The sequence below is a fragment of the Podarcis cretensis genome (assembly GCF_951804945.1).
Source record: "Podarcis cretensis genome assembly, chromosome: 6".
Lineage (NCBI taxonomy): Eukaryota > Metazoa > Chordata > Lepidosauria > Squamata > Lacertidae > Podarcis > Podarcis cretensis.
In genome coordinates, this window is record NC_137175.1 from 86,044,261 (window position 1) to 86,065,984 (window position 21,724).

Consider the following 21,724-nt stretch of genomic DNA (forward strand, 5'->3'; position numbering starts at 1 on the left):
TACTTGCCTTGAACCCCTGATCCAATCTAAGTTGACTGCCATAAGTGGGGTCTCAGTCTCCTTGTAACACATTACAACCCATTTAGAAGGCATCAGTGGAAAATTAGTCAAATCAGCTTAGATCTACGGGGCATTCAGAGTGACAGCAGGATTTGTATTTTCGTCCACAGCTCTGGTAATGCAGGTTAATCGTCTGCTTGAAAAGCCACTTATTGTTTTAGAATAACAGAAGTCAAATGGGAGAGGGAGCAATTGTCCTCCTTAAAATCCCATGTGACAGACCTAAACTAATCCAATATAATTTCATTGTGTCTCATGGAATCACAACCTTCCCCCCAGGATTTGCTAAGGTTACTAATTTAGGGCTTATGCTAGTGTTTCATTGGAACAAACTGGACTCTTACAACTGAGGTTTAAGCCATGCATCAGTTGCTATGATTGATTCATGCCTAAAATGCAGATTGAAATTTTAGGTGTTTTTAAAATTAAAAATAAAGACAAAGAATTACCGTATTTTTCGCTCTATAACATGCACCCGACCATAACACGCATGTAGTTTTCAGAGGAGGAAAATCCGTAGGCATGCCACCCGTAGGCATTCCCTCCATAACACGCACAGACATTTCCCCTTACTTTCTAGGAGGAAAAAAGTGAGTGTTATGGTGCAAAAAACACGGTAATTTTATTGCATTACAGTGGTACCTCGGGTTAAGAACTTAATTTGTTCTGGAGGTCTGTTCTTAACCTGAAACTGCTCTTAACCTGAGGCCTCCTACCGCCACCACGCGATTTCTGTTCTCATCCTGAAGCAAATTGATTAACCCGAGGTACCATTTCTGGGTTAGCAAAGTCTGTAACCTGAAGTGTCTGTAACCCGAGGTACCACTGTACATATTTTAATGTATTATGTATTTAATGTATTTGTATTCAATATATATCCCACCTGTTAATCATAGGGATTCACAAAACAACTAACAAAATTAATGCCATATTGTTGTATCAGGTGGGCTCTACCCAGAATACAATTATGCCATAATAAAACATGTGAGTCTTCAAGATGCCAATAGACTCGTTTGAACCAAACCTCTGTGCGATGATAACATAACTGATTTCTAGGAGAATTGAGATTGCCGTTTTGTTTTTGCACCGCAATTTTTTTTTGTACTAATTAGCGCATGAATTGAGGACTCGTAAAATTTATCCACCACAGTGAGTTAACTTGGGATGTAAACTGAAATATAACTGAAGCTTCCATCAGAACAAGTGCTGGATTTGGAATGGGGAGAGCTCAGCTCAAATCTCTGATTGGGCAGGGACCTTTTTTTAATCACAGGGCTGTTATGAGGATAAAATGAGATAGCAGTATCTGTGTGTAGCTGGCTTGTGCTGTTAGCTGCTCAGCTGAGAAACCAGCTCATAACATCTATGGCAGGGTTCTCCATTGTACTGTGGAGATATAACCTACAACAAATGACCCTTCAGACCAGGATCTCAGCTTCTCTTCAGCTGCAATATGGTGTGGTCAAGACACAACTTACCAGGCATCTTGCAAGTCCCCGTGTGAATCAGTCCTAAAAAATAATTCACACAACCCAACTGGCTGTCAAGGAGCTGTCAAGCGAGCCCAGCTCAACCACAGGAAATGGAAGCACGGGAGGCACAGAATGCAATTAGCCTTTTTATTAGCAGAACAACACAACAGAGTCCTCTAGTTTGCCTTAATCCAGCTGAGATGTCGCTGAAATTGACCTTCCCCCCTCTAGCCTTTCACTCTGGATCCCTCCCAGACAAAGGTTGCTTCGAAGGGGTGGGCTCCTCCTCTGGGCTTGTCTGGCGCATTGCTCAGCAATGTGCAGCACTCTCCTTGATCGGGATGTCAGACGGGGAGGAGAGCAGAATTGGGATTCTCCTACTGCTGTGCAGCAGGGCCAACCTTTGACTCCTCTCTGCCCGAGTCTGCGCTCACTCTGTGACTTTCAGCCTCTCTGTCCTGGAAGGGCCTCCTTCTCCTGACCCCCCCCCCCCGCCTTGATGGCTTAAACCTCCTGCTTCTAGCACCTCCCAGCTCAACCCTTCCCCAGAATAATGTCCCAGGATCCAGGATCTAAGTTGTCATCTTCTGTATTCTCCCTGCAGGGTTCTTGGGTGAGCGGCCCCCACAACTCTTCCTCATCCAGCCAGTCCCTGACATTGGCATGTTCAGAGTGAGGCTCAGCTAGACTATGGTAGAGATAAGCCCATGACACATCCACCCTCCCCAAGCTTGGCTAGTTATCAGTTGGGTGACTCTTTGGGAACCCTGTTGTGGCACAGCCAAAGTATGCTACAATGTTTGGCAGATGAGTGCATGTTCTGTCATTGCAACCAAAATGCTTGTTTACAAAGCTATTGTTCTACTAACCTTACTATATGCTTGTGAAACAGGGAGCACTTATAAACGCCATCGCCAACTCCTTGAAAGATTCCATCAACGGTGTCTCCGAAAAATTTTACACATCACTTGGGAAGACAGACGAACTAATATCAGTGTACTGGAAGAAGCAAAGATCACCAGTGTTGAAGCAATGATTCTTCAACATCCACTTCGTTGGACTGGTCATGTTGGGTGGATGCCTGATGATCGTCTTCCAAAGCAAGTACTCTATTCCAAACTCAAAAATGGAAAGCGTAATGCTGGTGGTCAGCAAAAGAGGTTTAAAGACTCTCTCAAGGCAAATCTTAAAAAATGTAGTAGAAACACTGACAACTGGGAAACACTGGCCTGCAAGCGCTCCAGTTGGAGAACAGCCTTTACCAAAGGTGTCATGGGCTTTGAAGACACTCAAACTCAGGACGCAAGGGAGAAATGTGCTAAGAGGAAGGCACGCTTGGCAAAACCACACCGTGATCAACTCCCGCCCGGAAACCAATGTGGAAGGACGTGTGGATCCAGAATTGGCCTCCACAGTCACTTACGGACTCATTGTTAAAACCGTGTTTATGGAAGACAATCTTACTCAGCTACGAATGATCGCCAAAGAAGATGATTGCAAGACTCTGCTGGCACATTGAACACATTGACACTTGGGGCTATGGACAATTGTGCAGTTCAACTAATGGCAACATTTGATGCATGCACGCATTAGGAAGCATTGACAGGAAGAAATAATTCCCTCTGTTTCTGATGTTCATGCTGTGAGAGTGCCATTGCTTAGGTAGCCAAAACAGCAGCACCCACACACAAGAGGAGGTGTCAGCAGGCTTGGGGAAACTTGTCTGCAGAAGTTAAAAAAAAAGAAAGAAACCTTTTAAAGGAGAGGAGTTTTCACTCAAACTTACTTGGCCTACTGTAGTATCACCCTAAACAGACCAATGAGCGCCAGGGAAAAAATAAAATAAAAGACAGGGAAGAAAGAATGGAGTGACTGGAATTCTGAGCACCAGCACTCTGGCTTTTTGTTGTAGGTCCCAAAGGTTTTTAAAGCCGCACACAGAAGTACGCATGAACTGTGGCTGATGCTTGCAATGAACGAAAGAGAAAAGGGCTACTTTCATCCCACTGTTCCCTGTTAATTACATGTGCATAACATCCCATAAAATAGTAATATTAAACACAGAACTCAAGAGTCTGAAAGTAGTCTCGCTTGGCATTTCAGATAATGGGAAAACTTGCCTACCCATTCCATAACCTTCAGTCCCAAAGCACTGTGAAATAACTACAAAGTTAGCTAAAATAAAGCCGTTGCCTCAAGCTACTGTGAACATACATAGCTTCTTTGATGCTCCCAGCACCCCCTTATTCCATTTTTCTTTTTATAGCTCAGTGGGAACCTGCATCTCAGCTTCTTGCTCCTTTGTGTTGCTGCAGATTTTGAAATGCATCTTTAGGGTTTGGGGATAAACTAATCTCTGGGTTGTGCTGAAAATTCCAGCAGATTATCAAAGATGGGGCTAAAGAATGCTGGCAACTGATTGATCAGCCATTGTCTCAGGCACAACGCAGTCCCAATAAAACATTATGTAAGCGCCACTGGTGTCCTCTCATTGAAATTATGTGGATTTTACTCCAAATTCTTTGGCCCACTTTTTATAACAACGTTCAAGAGCCATTGTGAAATTACAATTACACTTTGAGCAGAGTCTTTTTGTGTATCACACAAAACCACACTCATACCCCTGTCCAAAAAGCACGTAAAACAAACATAATATGGGCTGACCAACTTTGTGTTTTCATTCACTGTTCTATGCTTTCTTAATGCCCTTGCTTCTTGACTAATTTCTATTGGCTCTCTAGCTGCCTTGAGTGCCATGGGCAAAAAGGTTGGAGATAAATTGTAATACAGATGTTTTGGCCCTGATACATACATTGGATTCCCAGCCTCCTAGTACACAATATCAAATCACAACAGTATTTCCATTATTTATGTCTCCCCTACATGAATACTAAAAGCAACAACATAAATCAGTCTTTGACGTTCCCACAGTTCCACCTTAAATGCGTCTTTACATGTATTCAGCCATCTTGCTGAATCCATTATTTCCATCTGCATCCATCACATGTTCTTTCTCTCCTTTCACTTTTCTGCTCTACTGATTCATAGCTACTATGTCCTCTACTCTTCAGCCAATCCTTGAGGATTGTCAAAGGTGGTAGCAGGCCTGGCTGGTCCCATGTGAAACATGACCGCATGAACTTTCCTTTCATTTTGATGACAGGAAAACAAACCTGCATGTTAGAAACCAGTTTCTCACTTGGATCTGACACACAATTCAAAAGATGGTTCTGGATGTTCATCTGACGTGCAAGAAATTAAATTAAATGAATGAAACTTTATTTGCGTCAGCCATTGGCCATAGCAGCAAAAGAACGTTGTGATATACACAGAACAAAATAAAAAATCGATTGTATAAAACACAGTTTAGGGTCCTGAATCAGCAGTCAAATAGTGGACCTTATTCTGATTGCTCCAGCTAGAAACCTTGCAACCTTTGCTGTCATCTGCTCCTCTTGATCTGCCAGGAGGAAAGACACTGTGCCAGTGGTTGGACGACCCGGAACGGACAATAAAAGAGGGGGGATAATCTCGTTCCTGAGGTCTTTATAAAGAGTGAAAGCCAGGAGGACATGCACCACTGATTTGGAGCTGCCATCTCCGCAGGGACATAAGCGTTTTTCGTGTGGAATCTGTTGGAATCGTCCCTCAAGTACAGCTGAGAGCAATACATTCAATCTTGCGAGTGTAAAAACGCGTCGATATTTGGGAATTGCTAGGTTATACAGATAGGGTGCCAGAGAATCAAAGTGGGAAGATGGAAAATGGTCATACCATGGGCAAAATTTCCTTATTGTGGCCAAGTTATTGATGCTCAGTATCATTTAGGCGTTGACGAAATAGACTGTTTGCTTTACTATAACCCATGGTGAGTAGCTGTTGTGGGGATAAACCACAAGAGTGAAGTTTTTGATAGATGTGCAAGGATTTATTCATTCTTGAGAAAACCATGGGGTTTTTTATATATATATATATAAATATCCAGTTTCCTTCCCTGAAGCATGTTAGTAAAATTTATCTCAAACCTATTAAAATTTTGATTATTATATGCTGTAGCAGCTTGGGGTGAGCCAAAACCATGATGTGAAATTCCCCATCGCTTTCAGCAGATTCTCAAGGAATTGCAAAAACAGGCTTAAAGACGGATAAGCAATAATCAGAAACAAAGCACATTTTAATGTTTGAACACATATTTATGTCTATTTCCCATTCCCCCCCCAAAAAAGGCAGTGTTACATTTGAGAATTAAAATATATTAAAGATGCTGATCACAGTCTCGCCAAATTTAAGCACTTTTAAGTTGGCTTGCTGCAAATTTATAGGTAAAAGTACACTTACTAAATCATGGGCAAGATCCATTACAATCACTGAAACAAGTTCACCATGACCAACAAGTGGACAATAGTAGCCATCCTGGACATAGGGATTGGTCCAGGCACATAACACATCCGCCTGTTGAATCTATACACATTTGGGTGGAGTTAGTGCCTAGATGGCAGATACCCAGGAACCCTATGCACATTGCCTTGAGTTCCATAAGGGAAGAAAGGCAGAATATAAATGTACTAAATAAAATATCTGGATAAACAGGTCATCATTAGAAAGGGCTAACTTTATCTTGGATGACTGGTCCAAGATGGAACATCATATTGTAGAGAAGGGGCAAAGTTCAGTGGTAGAGCATATCCTTTGCTCACAGAAGATTCCAAGTTCAACGGCCAAAATCTAGAATTAAATTATCACCCTGAGACTTTAGAGAGTTTGTCCCTGTCAAAGTGGACAGTACTTGGGTCAGGTGGACCCATAACCAACTCTGTAGAAGGCACATCCATATATTTATCTTATTTTCCAGCTCCGAAAGAAGCACGCTGGGGGGGGGGGGGGGAATTACGAGATGAAAATTAAATGTAGGAGTAGCAATATCCTACATGGAAATTTATATATTACTTCATCATTCATTCGTGGATTAAAATACCTTCCAGTAGTTAAGATTATTGTTTGGGTATCTGCTCATTTGTAAGCATTATTATAATGGCTTGTGCTTTATGAAGGATGAATCCAAGTTAACTTGGAATCACTGCTTGCCAGCAGATACCAGCATGGGTTCTGCTTCACTAAGCACATCCCATTTCATAGGAGTTTATATTGTTCATCAGAGAGGAGCAAGCAACATGGGAGGCCTGCATTATGGAGATGACAAACACCATGTGAAATTACCAGGATCATGCTGGTGAAATTCCGCCCCGTATTTCCAGGTGATCTCTGCGTTCCTTGAGCGATCTAGAAACATTGACAAGGTCTTCGGGCAAGAGGAAGACTATAACAGAGCTCAATGGCTTAGGCAAAATTCTAATAATCAAGGATGCCGGTATTCTAACGACCCTGCAATGTTCATTATAAGGCTATTCGAACAGCCAGAATTTGACATCCACAGAATCAGATTTACATGGTATATTGCACCATTGACAATTGCCGGCAGCATGCCGGGCGAACTTTAACCTGCTAGGCCAACAATTCCTCCAGGCGGGAGTGTTTAATTTTTCATGAACACATTGCTTTAATAAAGTGCTTGGCATTAGTTATAGCTCCTGAATGAAAATGAGCACAGCTCTGCAACATTAAATTTTAAAATCACCATCTAAGCCATTAATTTTGGCCAGCTTCTGTTTTGTATATAGAGTGTTCGCAAGCACTACCAAGTGAAGGCATATTTCACTGGGCAGGAGACTGAGAAGCTGTACCAATAAAATTGTTTCACAGCCTCCACGGAGAACAAGTGGCATGTTTTATGCATCAACTGAAAACAAACGTCAAAAACAAAGCGGACATAAACCATCTAACTGGTGTCAATTGCATCATCCTTGATCCCATGTTAAACAGTCCTTCTGGACTTATAGCACTCATCACATATGGCTCTACAACCCTGGTAAGAAATGAAGAGAGGTGTGTTGTCCTAAAACTTCTTTGGTTTTGAGATCTCCCCTTGCTTGTTTCTTTGAAATGTAGCATTTGAACAGACTCAGAAAAAATAGTAAATCCTTATCAAGGTAGGATCTTCTGTGCCCCCACATTTTGAAGATTTGGATTCATACAGAAAGCAAAGTTTACCTTCATTCAAGATGATGTGGACTTGTGACCCTCCTCTGACTCTTTCACGGGGCAACTGGAGCCTGAAGATGTTCTGGCACTGTCCTCCCAAACTGCACTAAGGAAGTACACATGCTTGAAATGTCTATACATGTATTAGAAATGTAAGGATGTCATCACACTGCAGTTTGCTTGTCAACATACAGGTGGCGCCGTGAACTACAGCATGGCAGCAAACCGGGCTCTCAAGAGTTCCTGGTCTATTACAGCAGTGCCAGAGGGTCAGCAGGTGGATGAGCTAGTGCAAACTTGGAACCTCCAGCTGTTTTGGGACTACAATTCCCATCATCCCTGACCACTGGCCTGTTAGCTAGGGGTGATGGGAGCTGTAGTCCCAAAACAGCTGGAGGGCCAAGTTTAGCCATCACTTGGCTAGTGGGTCAGGCAAGTAAGTAGACAGCAGCCCAAATGAGGTCTAAGGGGAGGGAGCTGGGGCAAGGAGTGAGGGGAGGCAGTGGTTTTCTAGTGACGGGTGGTGGTGAGTCAAGTGAGCAGGGGCATAGCCCCTAGTACTACATACATACATTGTGTGTGTGTGTGTGTGTGTGTGTGTGTGTGTGTACACAATGCATACACTGATCAGTATGGACCTTTATGTCCCCGATTTTATATCCTGCAACTGAGGTTGTGTTTCATTATATTCTTTAAGGAACATAGAGGGAAGTTCAAACCAGCTTTTCTCATTTTAAAGTTGTGTTCTACAACAGCTGGAAACTGTTAGGAATATCCTAGTACAGAAGCTGTGATCTCCTGTACTATAATCACCACAAGCAAAGAGGTAAGGTCAATGCTGTGTCTAACCCCCACAGAGTTCTCCTGTTCTGCTAGTTAACCTATGCTTGATGACTTCACAATTATTTTCCATAACCTATTCTGCATTTTCACATTTTGTAGGTTACGTCTTCTGTTCTGCTTCTCAAGGAGAGGGGCAAGGAATTATACAAAGCACCAATAGCCTAGTGGAAACATCTTTAAGCAACTCCTCAGACTTCAGATATCGTATCAGGCATTGATCACACACAATCAAACACAACTCTGTAACCATACATGTTAGAAATATGCTTTTTTTAAAAAAAGGTTGAGACTTCTAAACTTCTGTAGACTTGTGGCACACATAAAGTATTGAATAAGGGCACATTGTACTCCACCAGAGGTACCACAGGTTAAGTTGACTAAAACCAGATCCAGAAATTTCTAGTTCAAACTGAACAGGGATTCAAAAGACAGTAAGGAGTCAAAGACTGGGTTGAGATAGACTCACTGAGCTTGCTGCCTTCTTAAGTGTTCAACCAGTTGTTACAGCGTTATACACTAAGGCTGTATACACACAATATTTTTATCACACATTCGAAGCAGCTTAATCTGGGATAGCTCAGTAGGTAGTTTGTTCAGAGTTGCTGGGTATAATAACTCTGTGAGGGATAAACTACAGTGCTCAGAATTCTTGGGGGGGGGGGGGGGAAATGCTGGAGGAAGTATAATCGGAGGGGATTGTCTTACTCCCCAGGATAAATTCTCTAATAGATTTTACTTCCTGCCAGTGAAGAGATGGGCACAGACAACCCATATCATGGAACACATTCACCCCTACAGGAGAATAATGTGATCTAAAGACAGCAGAGACCCAGGTTCAAATCTCTGCTGAGCCAGGAAGCTCACTGGGAGACCTTGGGCAAGTCTAAGCCCAACTTAGGGTTGATGTAAATTTAAAATGGGGGGGGGGGGAGCCACACACTCATTTTGATCATGTGATTCTTACATTGCATTGCCTTTCCAATGAAGTTTCTCTTTCAAGGTAATCTGTGTTCCAAAAATGTGACAGTGTTACAATCACAATTCTACAAACTTATAAAATCTCCAAATTGCATGGTTCTTTTTTCATAAGTAAAAAAGAAAAAGAAAAATACAGAGTGTACAAACAACAGTTTTAATTGCACCCCATCATTTAGGTTTAAGAGCAGCTCTGGCTCTTCATAGTGCTGAATAAAAGTGCTGGAAAAGTCAGTGTTATGAGTGATTTCTGAAACCCCATTTTATTTTAAAAACACATTCCATTCCTGATTTAGTTCATCTAGTTCTATTGTGATATTCTTTCAAAAATACTACCATTGCGAATTCTTAACATCACTAAAAAAAGCACTGAAAGGCTGAAAAATTGATACTTGCTCTAACTACAACAAAATAGAAGTCACAGTCTCCGTATATTAGAAATAAATATGAAAAGTATTCAGAAAGTCATTTAGATCTCAACTGCATCTTAAGAAGGAGATAGTAAGAAAAGCCTCAACAGTTCATTAGGAAACAATATACAAAGAACCAGTCGGAAAATGAAATAAAAGCAAAACTAAGGAAGAATATGGAGAATATTTTACTTCTGTCAGACCTCAGACACTCAGCATAAAAACATGGTTCTGGATTTGAAAAACAGAAATACGTAGTTTCTTCATCTCAAAAAATCCACATGAAACTGAATGTTGAAGGATCATTTTGTGTGTCCACTGGTATGCAGCATTCAGCAACTATATTATAAAATACAGACTCACAGAAATATCAGTATTTTCTTGCCTCTCCTTTGCTCATTCCTGATCAAGCAAACAGGTTCTTTGGTTACTGAAAAGTTTCTATCTCATGCGAATGCTGAAAAACTGGTTTAACCAGCTATAATTGGAACTTGGGTGACTTTGAACTTCTTATGGCACTGAGACTGGGTTCCTACATTACTCCGGCAGAGTGGGATGCCATTCCTTTGCACATCCCCATGATAGTGAGAAAAGCCCTGGACCCGTGGGAAGAATCTGCACTGCATCACCTTGCTTATGCCAGCACTGAACTTCGAAAAACGGGATCCCCCTACGTGGCTTGCTATGTTTCCCATACTGCCAAGGTAATTTAAGAACAAAGTCTAACGAAAAAAATGGTCTACACGTATTGGAATTCAAAGAACTGGTTCTATTATTCTATTTTGCCAACTCAGATTTTAAAAATCCCAGATGCCCTGAAACTCTTGTGTGTGTAGAGTTTTATATACACCTCCATGTGAGGATTATGCACATGCAGTTTTAAATTAGGGAATTTGCAAGGAGGGTGCTTAAAATTCAAATGTATTCGTAATTACTCTTTTTACAGTTTTGGTAAACTATCATCATAACAAAAGAAGCCAGTTTGGATTTATTCATCCCTTTTCCAAAGTCTGAAAGAATATACAGTACATATACAGAATGACAATTTGATTCATCTAAAGCAGTCTTCACTTTGCTCAGTTCCTAGAGTTCTTTAGACTAGAAGATAATACCAATCAAATCAAATGGTTTTCCACGAGTGAAACGAGAAAGCAAAGAACCAAGAACTATGCTCAGAAGCAAAGTGGTTTAGAACATCTACCTCTATATCTATATATACATACACACACAAGTTCGTAACCTTTCATGAAAATCACCCTATATCCTATTAATGAACAGAAACGTTATTGTAAAAATGTTGCTAGTTTAACAAAATGGAGAAGAAATGGCTTGCTATCAAAATATACATTTGAATTGCAGGCTAGAAGGTTTATGCTATTAAAAAATAGTTTTAAGCAAAATCCCTTGCTTGTAATGCCGACTGGCTGCGGGCTTGTCATTGCAACATGATGATCCAACAAGGTCTTATAAAAAGATTGAACAATGACTCCCTTCTTTATCTGTATAATGTTCTTGACAAATGCGGACAAGGAGAACTCCTTCCTCTCTGTAGACCAGAGCAGTTTTCAAAGTTCTCAATCCAAAGCTTGAGAAAACAAAATGGCAGTCAAGAATTCAGAATCTCAAGTGGGATTTGTGTTTTACCATGTACCTGCAATGTAAAGAAAAATCACCATTATAGAATCGTGCAGCAGCTGCATAAATATGTAAATTTAGGCATGCATTCTCTCTCTCTTGCAAAAGTGGTGTTAACAACCCAAGATGTAAGAAACTAAGCTAAGGAAAATGGTAAAGCAATAAATTGTTTTTTCCCCTCCTTTTGCATTTGTAACTAGCTATCATCTGTTCCAATTGCCCCCCCATCATCTGAATGACACAGATGTGGTGTGTCAACAACATACAACAACTAATTCTCCATCAATAGATTTTTAAAGTAAATCTTTCACTACTCTGATTGACAGACTGAAAATGGACTTCAGTGATAAATCAGAGGAGGGCAGATGACATAAACTGAAATAGTATTTGCAGAGTATTTATTTATTTAAAACGTTATTATCAGAAGCTCTTCAGTCAAAGCTCTGAGTGGCTTACAAAATAATATACAATACAATCCAGCGACGACAGATTTAGCAGGCAGTTAAAAATCTAGAGTAAAATGGAAACAAAACTAAAAAGCCTGGGCTTTTAAAAAAATGTTTGCCTGCCACAGAAAGGAAATACAGATGGAATTCAACAAAATTCTATAGAAAGGGAGTTCCATAAACAGGTTGCTACAATGGAAAAGACCTTGTGTCTAATCACAACCCGCATTACTTTAGATGATGGGGGACCCTGAAATATGCCCTCTTAATGACAGGGCAAGTTCATTCAATAGTCCTTCAGGTATTCTGGTCCCAAGCCATTTAAGGTTAAAAGGTGCTTTGAAATGGTTTGGTACCTGCATGTCTTTTCCAAACTGGTGTAATCGACTCCATATGACCGATTCCAGATAATCATACTGCTGTATCTTTGCTCTAAATGTTTTACATCCCTAGATAAAATGCTAAAAATATGTAGCTCTGCATTTGTTACCTTAAGTTTGGATGTAAATAATGGGGGGGGGGGGGGAGGTAAGAGTTCACTTTGAGCCAGATCTCTAAAAATGGAGGATATAGTGCAAGGGGAGACATTTGTTAAGCTGTAGAAACTCTTTATGAGCTGCTATTGGTACAGGTTGGAGAGCAGGGTATTAGAGAAGTGAGCAGGAATCCCAATCAGTATAGATGTTCTTGTGTATTGCTATGTGGTGGGTATTTGACTATTGTTTTTAATAGCTTGCCAGTTTCAACAGATGGCTTTTATTTAAAAATATAAATGCATTCCCCACCCCGACTGATATTACCTGTCCAATGTTTCCCAGAAACGCAGGAACACTGGTCTGTCCAAGTGCCGTTTGTGGTAACTGAGCTCTAACAGTGTCACGTCCCATTTCTGGACATTTGGATCTAGACGGACTTCATCGTATTTAAGATGGAAAGCTTTAACTATGAAAGAAAGGAACGAGAGAAAAAAGATATCGCAATTAAAATAACTCTTAACACCCAAACTCATTTTGGGTGACTGCGATTCTGAAACAGAAGACACAACAAGACCAGCTGCCACAGGAGTGTGTAGGGATATCGCTGTACACCCAGCTAGGCTTCATTTCTGTGATCCACCTAGGAGCTTAAGATGGCAACTATGGTGCCCTTGTGAACTAGCCCTAATGCCCAACTTCCGTGTCACAAGTTTTTAGAAGAATACTCTGATTTCTGTCCTTATTCTAAGGAGCTGTTCCAATATAATGGCTTGCATTTTTGTTAGGCCCACAATCCAATCAAATAAATGTTAATTGAAACACATTTTAATGAATATTTTAATGAATAAATATCAAATATGAAAAAATAGTATTTCTGAAGCTTGACACACAGTTTCTAGGTTTTTGGATACATATATGTGTGGAACCAGGCATCATCTTAGAGGCAGCATTCCCTCCTATGTGACGTAAAAGGGAAATGAAACTTTTAAACGGCTACTGGCTACATGCAGTTTTTATAATGGCTTGTAATAAAAATGACATAGATTTAGCTGCCCAATTAATTGGAGGCCCAATTTTAGTCATTGTAAGCTTTTTTACTGATTAATTCAACTGATTCAGAATCAGTTTACAATTCATCCTATTTGTTGTTGATCAATCACAAATTTTTGGATAAAAGCTATGGCTTGAGTCCACACTGCGGTTGCCCGTTGAAGCGGGGGCACATTGCCTGATTCCCACTTCTCCTTGCACCCTCTGAAAATCTGCTGGGGGGCATTCTGGAATAGTAAGGGGGAGATGCAGGGGGTAAGTAAATATTTTCTCCTCTACTACATGAAAAGGTGGATGGTGACATTTGGAGCTAACCCATAACTTTGGTGTTTCAGAGTACTTTGACAGAAGTGTGTCCCCCATCACCAAAATCTGAAAACAAAACAAAACACATCAGCCCCGAAGACTACCAATTTGGAAATATTTTTAAAAGTGTATTTAGCTTCCATGTTATATATAGTTTTGTTGTTTTTCCTCAGGCTAAAGGAATTTGCTTCATGAGTATTGCTGTGGGATATGTGTGCCAGATAAGTTATAGAAATGATATGCTGTTGTCAGCAGTCTCTGAGGCAGAAGTACAGCAAGGTGAATGGGACAATTATCCTGGATAAGAAGTCAGTGTGCTCATGTTTTGTTTCCAAAGAGGCTGTTTCAGTTCATCCAGGTCCACTTTAAAAAAATGGAAGTACTGCATTAAAACATGCCCTCTGAGAATCTCAACCAAGTCTCGATTTCAGATGTCACAACACTACATTAGAGTGGCACTTAAATATATTACCTCTGTAATATGAGTCTTAACCACATGGCAGAGTTTGTAAAGTGATAGCCCCACCATAGCAAATCACCCACAAACTTAATCTTAAGATCACCATATCGAACCATGGAAATCTTTATCTAATTGCTTCTATATTTTACACACAACACACACACAAAATGCATAGGACTTGCAACCAGTATTACAAATTGCCTGAAGGTGGAATTTCAACTAAAAATCCTTTAAGTACATCAACTTTATGTATCTAGGACATCTTCTAGCATTTATAATAAAAATATTATTATCATACTATGTTATACCAACCTTTCCTTTTAAAAGAAGTACACAAAGTATATCAAGGATATATGCATTTACAAAGAAATCTATGAATGTCAAACAGATCCTTTGAGTTAGGAGCAAAATGTATTGAACAAGAATCAATCCACTAAAAGTGACCTTCAAGTTCAATAGACTTGCATTAACATGTGATTGCAAGTAGACCTTTAAAATGACATTCAGATAAAATATTCATATTGGTTAAAATGCCAAAATACGGAACTCTGCACTGAAAATATCTACTTCCATACAGACATCTCTGAAATGAAAGGATAAAAGAAATTATTTTCGACAAAAGCAATTGGTATATGGTCCAAAAATAAACAAATTATTTCACAAGAGGTCAAGCGCTGTAGCCTGGAAAACATAGGATAAAGAGAGTACTATTTTAAGCTTTGTTCAAGTGACACTTTATAGGATTTCAGCCAGCATAAAGTGTTATTGTGAGATACTGAGAAATAGTCTGATGTGCTCTATCTAGATGGGAGTCTAATCCCGGATTTGCATGATACATTTAGACTTTTTCTTGGATTTTACAGCAATCAGCTTTCAATTTATTTATTTATCCGAACTTTCAATCTACAGCAAACAATTCTAAATCTCTGTTAATCTTCCTTGTGGAAGAAAGCCAGTTTCCTCATGGAAGAACTTTGAGCTTCTCTGCATGTATGAAAGTCAGGAGCGACGAGCTTCATTTAAACCCTAATGCTTCCCAGAGTACCATTTTGTCCCAGCAATTTTGATTCTCGTAACAACTTGAGTGTATACGATGGAAGATGGAAGTTCGGCAGAACTGGATTGTTGCGTTGTTTTTCAATGATGCAAGTGTGCTGGCTAAGGGACATAGTTCTAATCTAAAATAACAGATGGGAAACTGCAATACTAAGAAGTTCAGCTGCAAGTGATTAATGGAATATATGCCTGACTATTCTATGTCAGGAGGTTTTAGTAGGCAGGGTTGCAAACATTTCTCCCTGGCAACATCCCTCCTCCCTGGCAATATAGATGAAAATGGATCCTTGGATGCTCATGCGTAGGTCCAGATTTTTCAGTTTGTGTATGTGCACACTGTTGCAGGCGAGATGAACAGTTCTGAAGATTAAAGAGAGATTTAAGCTGTTCTGTGGGAGAAGCAATTGTTTGTATTGAGTTACAGATGAGAAAAGAAGCTCAAAAGTTGCTTCCCTACACTCTGGTCCTCTTTCTAGATTTCAGCCTGACCTTATGTGAATCCCAGCAAAAATAACAATTCATCATTCCTTCAGAGAAGCTTGACAGCAAACTAGTTCCCTCAGCAAATGATGCTCTGTGCTACCAAACCAGCCTTGCTGATTGGAGGCGGGTGAGTTAACGCCTCCATCAAAATAATACAATGTTGATAATTCATAATTAAAACACGTGGCAGAGAATTAGCTGGCTGAAAATGAAGGCTTACTTTTTGCAAAAATATCAACAGGTGATCCATCTGGTAGCAACCATGGCCAGCCTTTGAACTGCCAAGCAGGACCTTGTACAAACACAGCCACAACACGATCCCTAAAAAGAGAAATATGAGAACAATGAATACCACAATGTTCAGCTTAAAATGTCTTTTACTTCCTGCAATGTTCCAAAAGCTAAGAATTTATTCACATAAAGTTTTCTCCACTGCATAAGAACTTTGAACTGTTCATGTCTTGTGGATATCTGATCCCGGTCTTATTAAATGTATTTAGACATTAAACTAATGCCTGGAAATCTTCAACAACAAAGCTAACCAGGAATACGGACTGCACATGTAATCTCTCTCTCTCTCTCTCTCTCTCTCTCTCTCTCTCTCTCTTTTAGTTGGAAAGAGTTTATTGTTGTTCCTTAAGATAGGAAATAGTTCCAGTGGAGAATTATTTGAATTTATTTATGCATTTTCACAGACTTAATATCCACATATTACAGTTTCTTTTGTTAATCTCTTATCAAAAGACTTCCACCCTCCCATGGTTCCTTATTTATTCATTTTTTTGCTGCATATCCTTTTAATACAGTGGTGCCCCACAAGACGAATGCCTCGCAAGACGAAAAACCCGCTAGACGAAAGGGTTTTCCGTTTTGGAGGTGCGTCGCAAAACGAATTTCCTATGGGCTTGCTTCGCAAGACGAAAATGTCTTGCGAGTTCCTGCGGGGTTTTTTTCCTTCCCCCCCTTTTTCTAAGCCGCTAAGCCGCTTATCTGCTTATCTGCTAAGCCGCTAAAAGCCGCTAATAGCGCTAATCCGCTAAGCCGTCAATGGCTTGCTTCATAAGACGAAAAAACCGCTAGACGAAGAGACTTGCGGAACGGATTAATTTCGTCTTGCGAGGCACCACTGTACAGTGGTACCTCGGTTGTCGAACATAATCTGTTCTGGAAGACCATTTGACTTCCGAAACTTTCAACAACAGAGGCGCAAAGGGTAGTTGGCAAAGTCAATGAAGAAAAAAAGAATAAAATGCAGCAGAAGCCGTTCAACTTCCGAGGCGCGTTCGAAAACAGAAGCAATTACTTCTGGGTTTTCTGCTTTCAGCTTCCGAAACGCTTGAAAACCGAGGTACCACTGTACCACCCAAATCATTATAGACTTTTATCATACTGTTTTTAACTGCTGCTTATATTTCTAACCCTACTTGGAAATTTATTTGCTTGTTGTATCTCTTTAAATATTCACCAAAAAGCTCCCACTCTTCCTGTATCATGTAATCTTAATCCATACTGAGCCATGACCTGGACAGGTCACCATGAGCACAGAAAAAGGAGAATTTGGAAGCAGGGAGGGAAAGGTCATGAGAATCTCTCTTTTGCATTCCCCCAAGAGAGTTGATAGTTTTGTTTGCAGTTTGGGAAAAAGAAACATACTTTCTGCTAATCACATTAGAAGTGACCCACTGTCATAATGCTATTTTCATGGAAAAAAACAATGGCCATTGTGGATTTTGTAGACCCAGACAACTATGGAACTTTGCAGTTTAAGAGGACCTATAACTCAGTGCTCTCTTCACGAGTGTCCTCTTAGTAACAAATCATCATCATCATCATCATCATCATCATCATCATCATCACCCCAGCCATCATACACTAAAAACTTCCTAAACAGGGTTGCCTTCAGATGTCTTCTAAAAGCCAGATACTTGTTTATTTCCTTGATATATGATGGGAGGGCATTCCACAGGGCGAGTGCCACTACTGAAAAGACCCTCTGCCTGGTTCCCTGTAACCTCCCTTCTCGCAGGGAGGGAACCGGCAGAAGGCCCTCGGAACTGGACTACAGTGTCCGGGCTGAACGATGGGGGTGGAGGCGCTCCTTCAGGTATATTGGGCCAAGGGCATTTAGGGCTTTTAAAGTCAGCACTAACACTATGAATTGTGCTCGGAAATGTGCTGGGATTGTGCCCATTTGACACAGCCATGTTAGCAATCAAATATTCAATGAGAAGGTATGATGCCAGAATGGCTATTTCCAGAAATGAAAGTAAGTGGACAGTACCTGGCTTCAAGGGGGCTGTATCCTAGCTCTATTGTCAGCAGTAGGGAAATAGCAACAGCAGCAAAATTTCACCCTCCCTTACCAATCTTGAGGCATAAGTTTTAGAGGCTGATCAACCACACGATACGGTACTGTAACACTGACTGTAGTTCCACCAGGCTGCATCTGGTCTTTCCTTCTCTGTATTAAAGTTTCATTTTCCCGCTGGCAACCTTGCTTTTTCTTTTCATCAGATGGCACAAACCTTAAATATAAGCACGGCGAGAAAATAAACAGACTGGGACTAATTGATTTGGTGCACTCAAGGTAAAGCAGACATTACGTAGTCAAGAGATTAATCAGAAATTGGACAGAATCACGGGGAATCACTGAACAATACAAGCTAACAGAGCCTCTAAATCGATCAAAATAATTTCAGAATCTCTAGACTACTCCAAAAAATAGAGACATGCATGCTATTTAAATGGATATTTTACACCACAAAGGGTGTCACTAGAAATGAATTCCAGATGGATAGGTGTGTTAGTCTATGCCTGAAAAGTAACAAAAAGTCCTATGGCACCTTATATACCAACAAATTTATCGCAGTATAAGCTTTTGTGAGCCAGATCTCGCTTTGTCAGATGTAGGTGGGCTGTGGTCCACAAAGATTTATGCCACAATAAATTTGTTAGTTTGTAACATTTCACAGGATTCAGTTTTTATTAAAGGCAAGGATGATTTGGCAGTCTTGCAAAAAAGCCTACATGCCTAGGAGCCTAATCTTACAGTTCATTTTGGCTGCCAGGATCTACCATATCAACTGCTAGATGTCTCTCAGAAGAGAAGAAATCAAACTCTGTTAATTGACATGCATCAAATAATTTACACATATTGGTATGTAATGAATGATGCTTTACAGGTTAAAGAAAAGAAAAATGGTGTAAAAAAAAGTACATTTCATGACATGTTTAGATGCATGGAAGATAATGTTCAGTAGTGCCATGGAAGGTAAACTCGAGTAAAAGAAGGAATCTGAATTAGACGAATCCAGAGAGGTTTTCATGACAGCAACTCATTAGGAGCATAAATATGGTGAAAAAGAAATGGTTAGACAGCTCATTGCCAAATCCCAATACGTACATTTTAGGTTCTAGCAATATAAACAACTGAATACAAACATCATATCTAAACAATGCATTTATTGAATTTCCTTGCTTTCAGAAGCAATAAATAGTTTCTTCTTAGAAATGGTCAATAGCAGTACAATTACTGACCAATTACTTCCTTTTTGAGGTAGCGATCAAGACAATCTCTGCCTTTTAAATCAAACACAGAAAGTGCACTATTAATATTCACATACTGATCTCCTTTGCATTATGGGGGAAAAGTTTATTGAAGGTTAACACTTATGATGCCTTAAACCTGGCTCTTTGATGAGATACCTGGAGAAACATGATGAATTAAGGAAAATATGAACTCCAGACCTGCCATTTATGAGTACCTTTTCAATAAGAAGCAAACAAAATAACTTACTTTTATCTTCTCAAGAAAACAAAGTCATAAATAATGGCAATTTTGCCTGTCTATTTATCTGTCCATCCATCCATCCATCCATCCATCCATCCATCCACCCATCCATCCATCCATCCATCTCCCCCCCCCCCACCTTCCTTCATCATAAGATCTTAGGGCAGTTTACAGAATAAAGATGAGAGTGAGCTAAGTATGTGTGTTTTTTCTAAACCCCAATCAAATTAGTTTTGTCCGCCTACAAATTCTAGTAACTCTTATTATCGCTGGAATTAAGTTTCTAGGAGGACAAATACAATAAAATGCAAATCAGAAGTAGTTTCTGAAAAATAATAACAATAACAATAATTTTATTTTATTAATAAAGGTGCCAAAGCACAATTTCAACATTTTTGTGTGTGCACACTAGAAAACATGGCATCTGAACGTTAGCTGACCCACGTCCCTCATTTTTAATTACTTTCAACTTAGCAGCATTTCCTTGAAAATGCATTTTAAAGCCTTCCATATTCTTTTCTTCAGTTCAGCACTGTCTCAGTAACACTTCCTGCAATAAGTGGAGAACTATGACATTTTCCCAACATGGGTAACATGCCATTGGGTGAAGGCAGCCAATTACAAAACTTGAGAACATAACGATGGGAAAGCGTTATGCTCCAGGAATTCCTAACTAAGAAGCCAACCTCCTTTCTTGGTTTGGGACTCACAAGAGAAGAAATTGAAGAGGCAAACCACCAATAGACTTGGAGTGACGTGGTTCAGTATTGTTAGGACATGGCTTATTTTTTCATCCACACCGGGTCAAAGTATAATTCACAAATTTTAGATAAGCAAAATATGGAAGGACACTGAGATGTTGGCAGTTTCCCAGACTTCTTAAGTAGTATCATAATAAAAACCATGTGCTATAAGAATTGCTCTTTTTTAACATACCTGTCACTTAGATCTTTATTAATTAGTTGCTCCACAGATGCTCTTACCAAAAAACAAAGCAAGGTACATTGTCCACACCATTTATGAGAATATGCACGACGACTTGGATCATGTTTGCTGTTCTCATCATTGTATCTCACAGAGATAAAACCCACTGTGACACACAGAAGAGAGAACAGGAAACACAGTTGGATGCACAAACTAATTTAAATGGAAGGTGAGATTTTCCTGCTCTAATTTGGGGGTGTAAAATATACAGACAGAGGATGAAAATTAGACTGCCAGTCATGACAGTCACACACTGGTTTGCCAGACTACAAAGAAATGCTCCTCAAGGTCACAAATCTTTAGTGGCAAAACACTGCATTCATGGGATGATAAAGGGATAGGACTAATAGAAGTACAGAAACAGTTGCAGCCTCCTGAGGACCATAAAAGATGTGTAGAAAGAAGGGCAGAACTTCAAATACAAAACCTGCAAATGTCTGATTCGCTCGCATTCCAGCTACCAAGTCTAGGAGAGAGATTCTTCTTGCCACACATTTTTTATTTATAATCTTATCATTTTGATGTTGAAAACTAAAACCTAAAGTTTAAGCACAATGTAAAGGAAAACATTACAAATATAAAATTAAAATTCATACAATATACAAAAGCAGAGCCTATGCACACAGGGTTCAACCACTGTACTGATTTGTGAATCAATACATCAACCAACCTACAATACAACACGAAGTGTGCCTCAAAAGGCAAAAGGAAAGGCTGAAAGCCTAATCTAAACTTTTCTTTTTTAAAAAAAGGCTTTAAAAAAGCAAATCCATATTTTTGTTCAGATCTGAGTGTACCTCTGGTGTCCATATGCTTTCTGCATGGAAGTTAAGAGGTTCTGTAGAACTCACAATCATAGTGTTGTTGTGTTTCTTTTGTTTCTGCTAAGGAACCTATGCTGTAGTCACCAATTTTGGCATAAAAAATTAAAATGCCGCTGACATAAAATAACATGCACTGTTTCTACAATAACTTATAACTTCAGCTACATTTTTTTTTACACCTGACTTTTATGAAACATATTTTACTCAGCTACTTACTTTAGATCCTGCAGAAGATCTTTTGCATTGAGCATAGTTATTAAAGAGGTGGTAGCTGCTGGAATAATGATGATGGGTGTTCGAGATCCTGTAGAGAGATAATTTAAAAAAACAAAACAAAGACATATTTTTTTAAAAA

The 21,724-nt window shown here is 39.7% G+C and overlaps 1 protein-coding gene across 1 annotated transcript in view; it reads right to left on the reverse strand.

Annotated features, from left to right (window-relative positions):
- Positions 1-10,024: 10,024 nt before the first annotated feature.
- CDC73 (cell division cycle 73) overlaps positions 10,025-21,724 on the reverse strand; it is a 113,347-nt gene continuing 101,647 nt past the window's right edge. The window contains exons 13-17 of the mRNA XM_079981521.1: positions 21,586-21,673; positions 18,135-18,296; positions 15,992-16,092; positions 12,741-12,882; positions 10,025-11,510 (exon numbers count right to left, since the gene is read on the reverse strand). Of these exons, the coding sequence (XP_079837647.1) occupies positions 11,474-11,510; positions 12,741-12,882; positions 15,992-16,092; positions 18,135-18,296; positions 21,586-21,673 (530 nt within the window). The 3' untranslated portion in view covers positions 10,025-11,473. The remainder of the gene's footprint in view (positions 11,511-12,740; positions 12,883-15,991; positions 16,093-18,134; positions 18,297-21,585; positions 21,674-21,724) is intronic.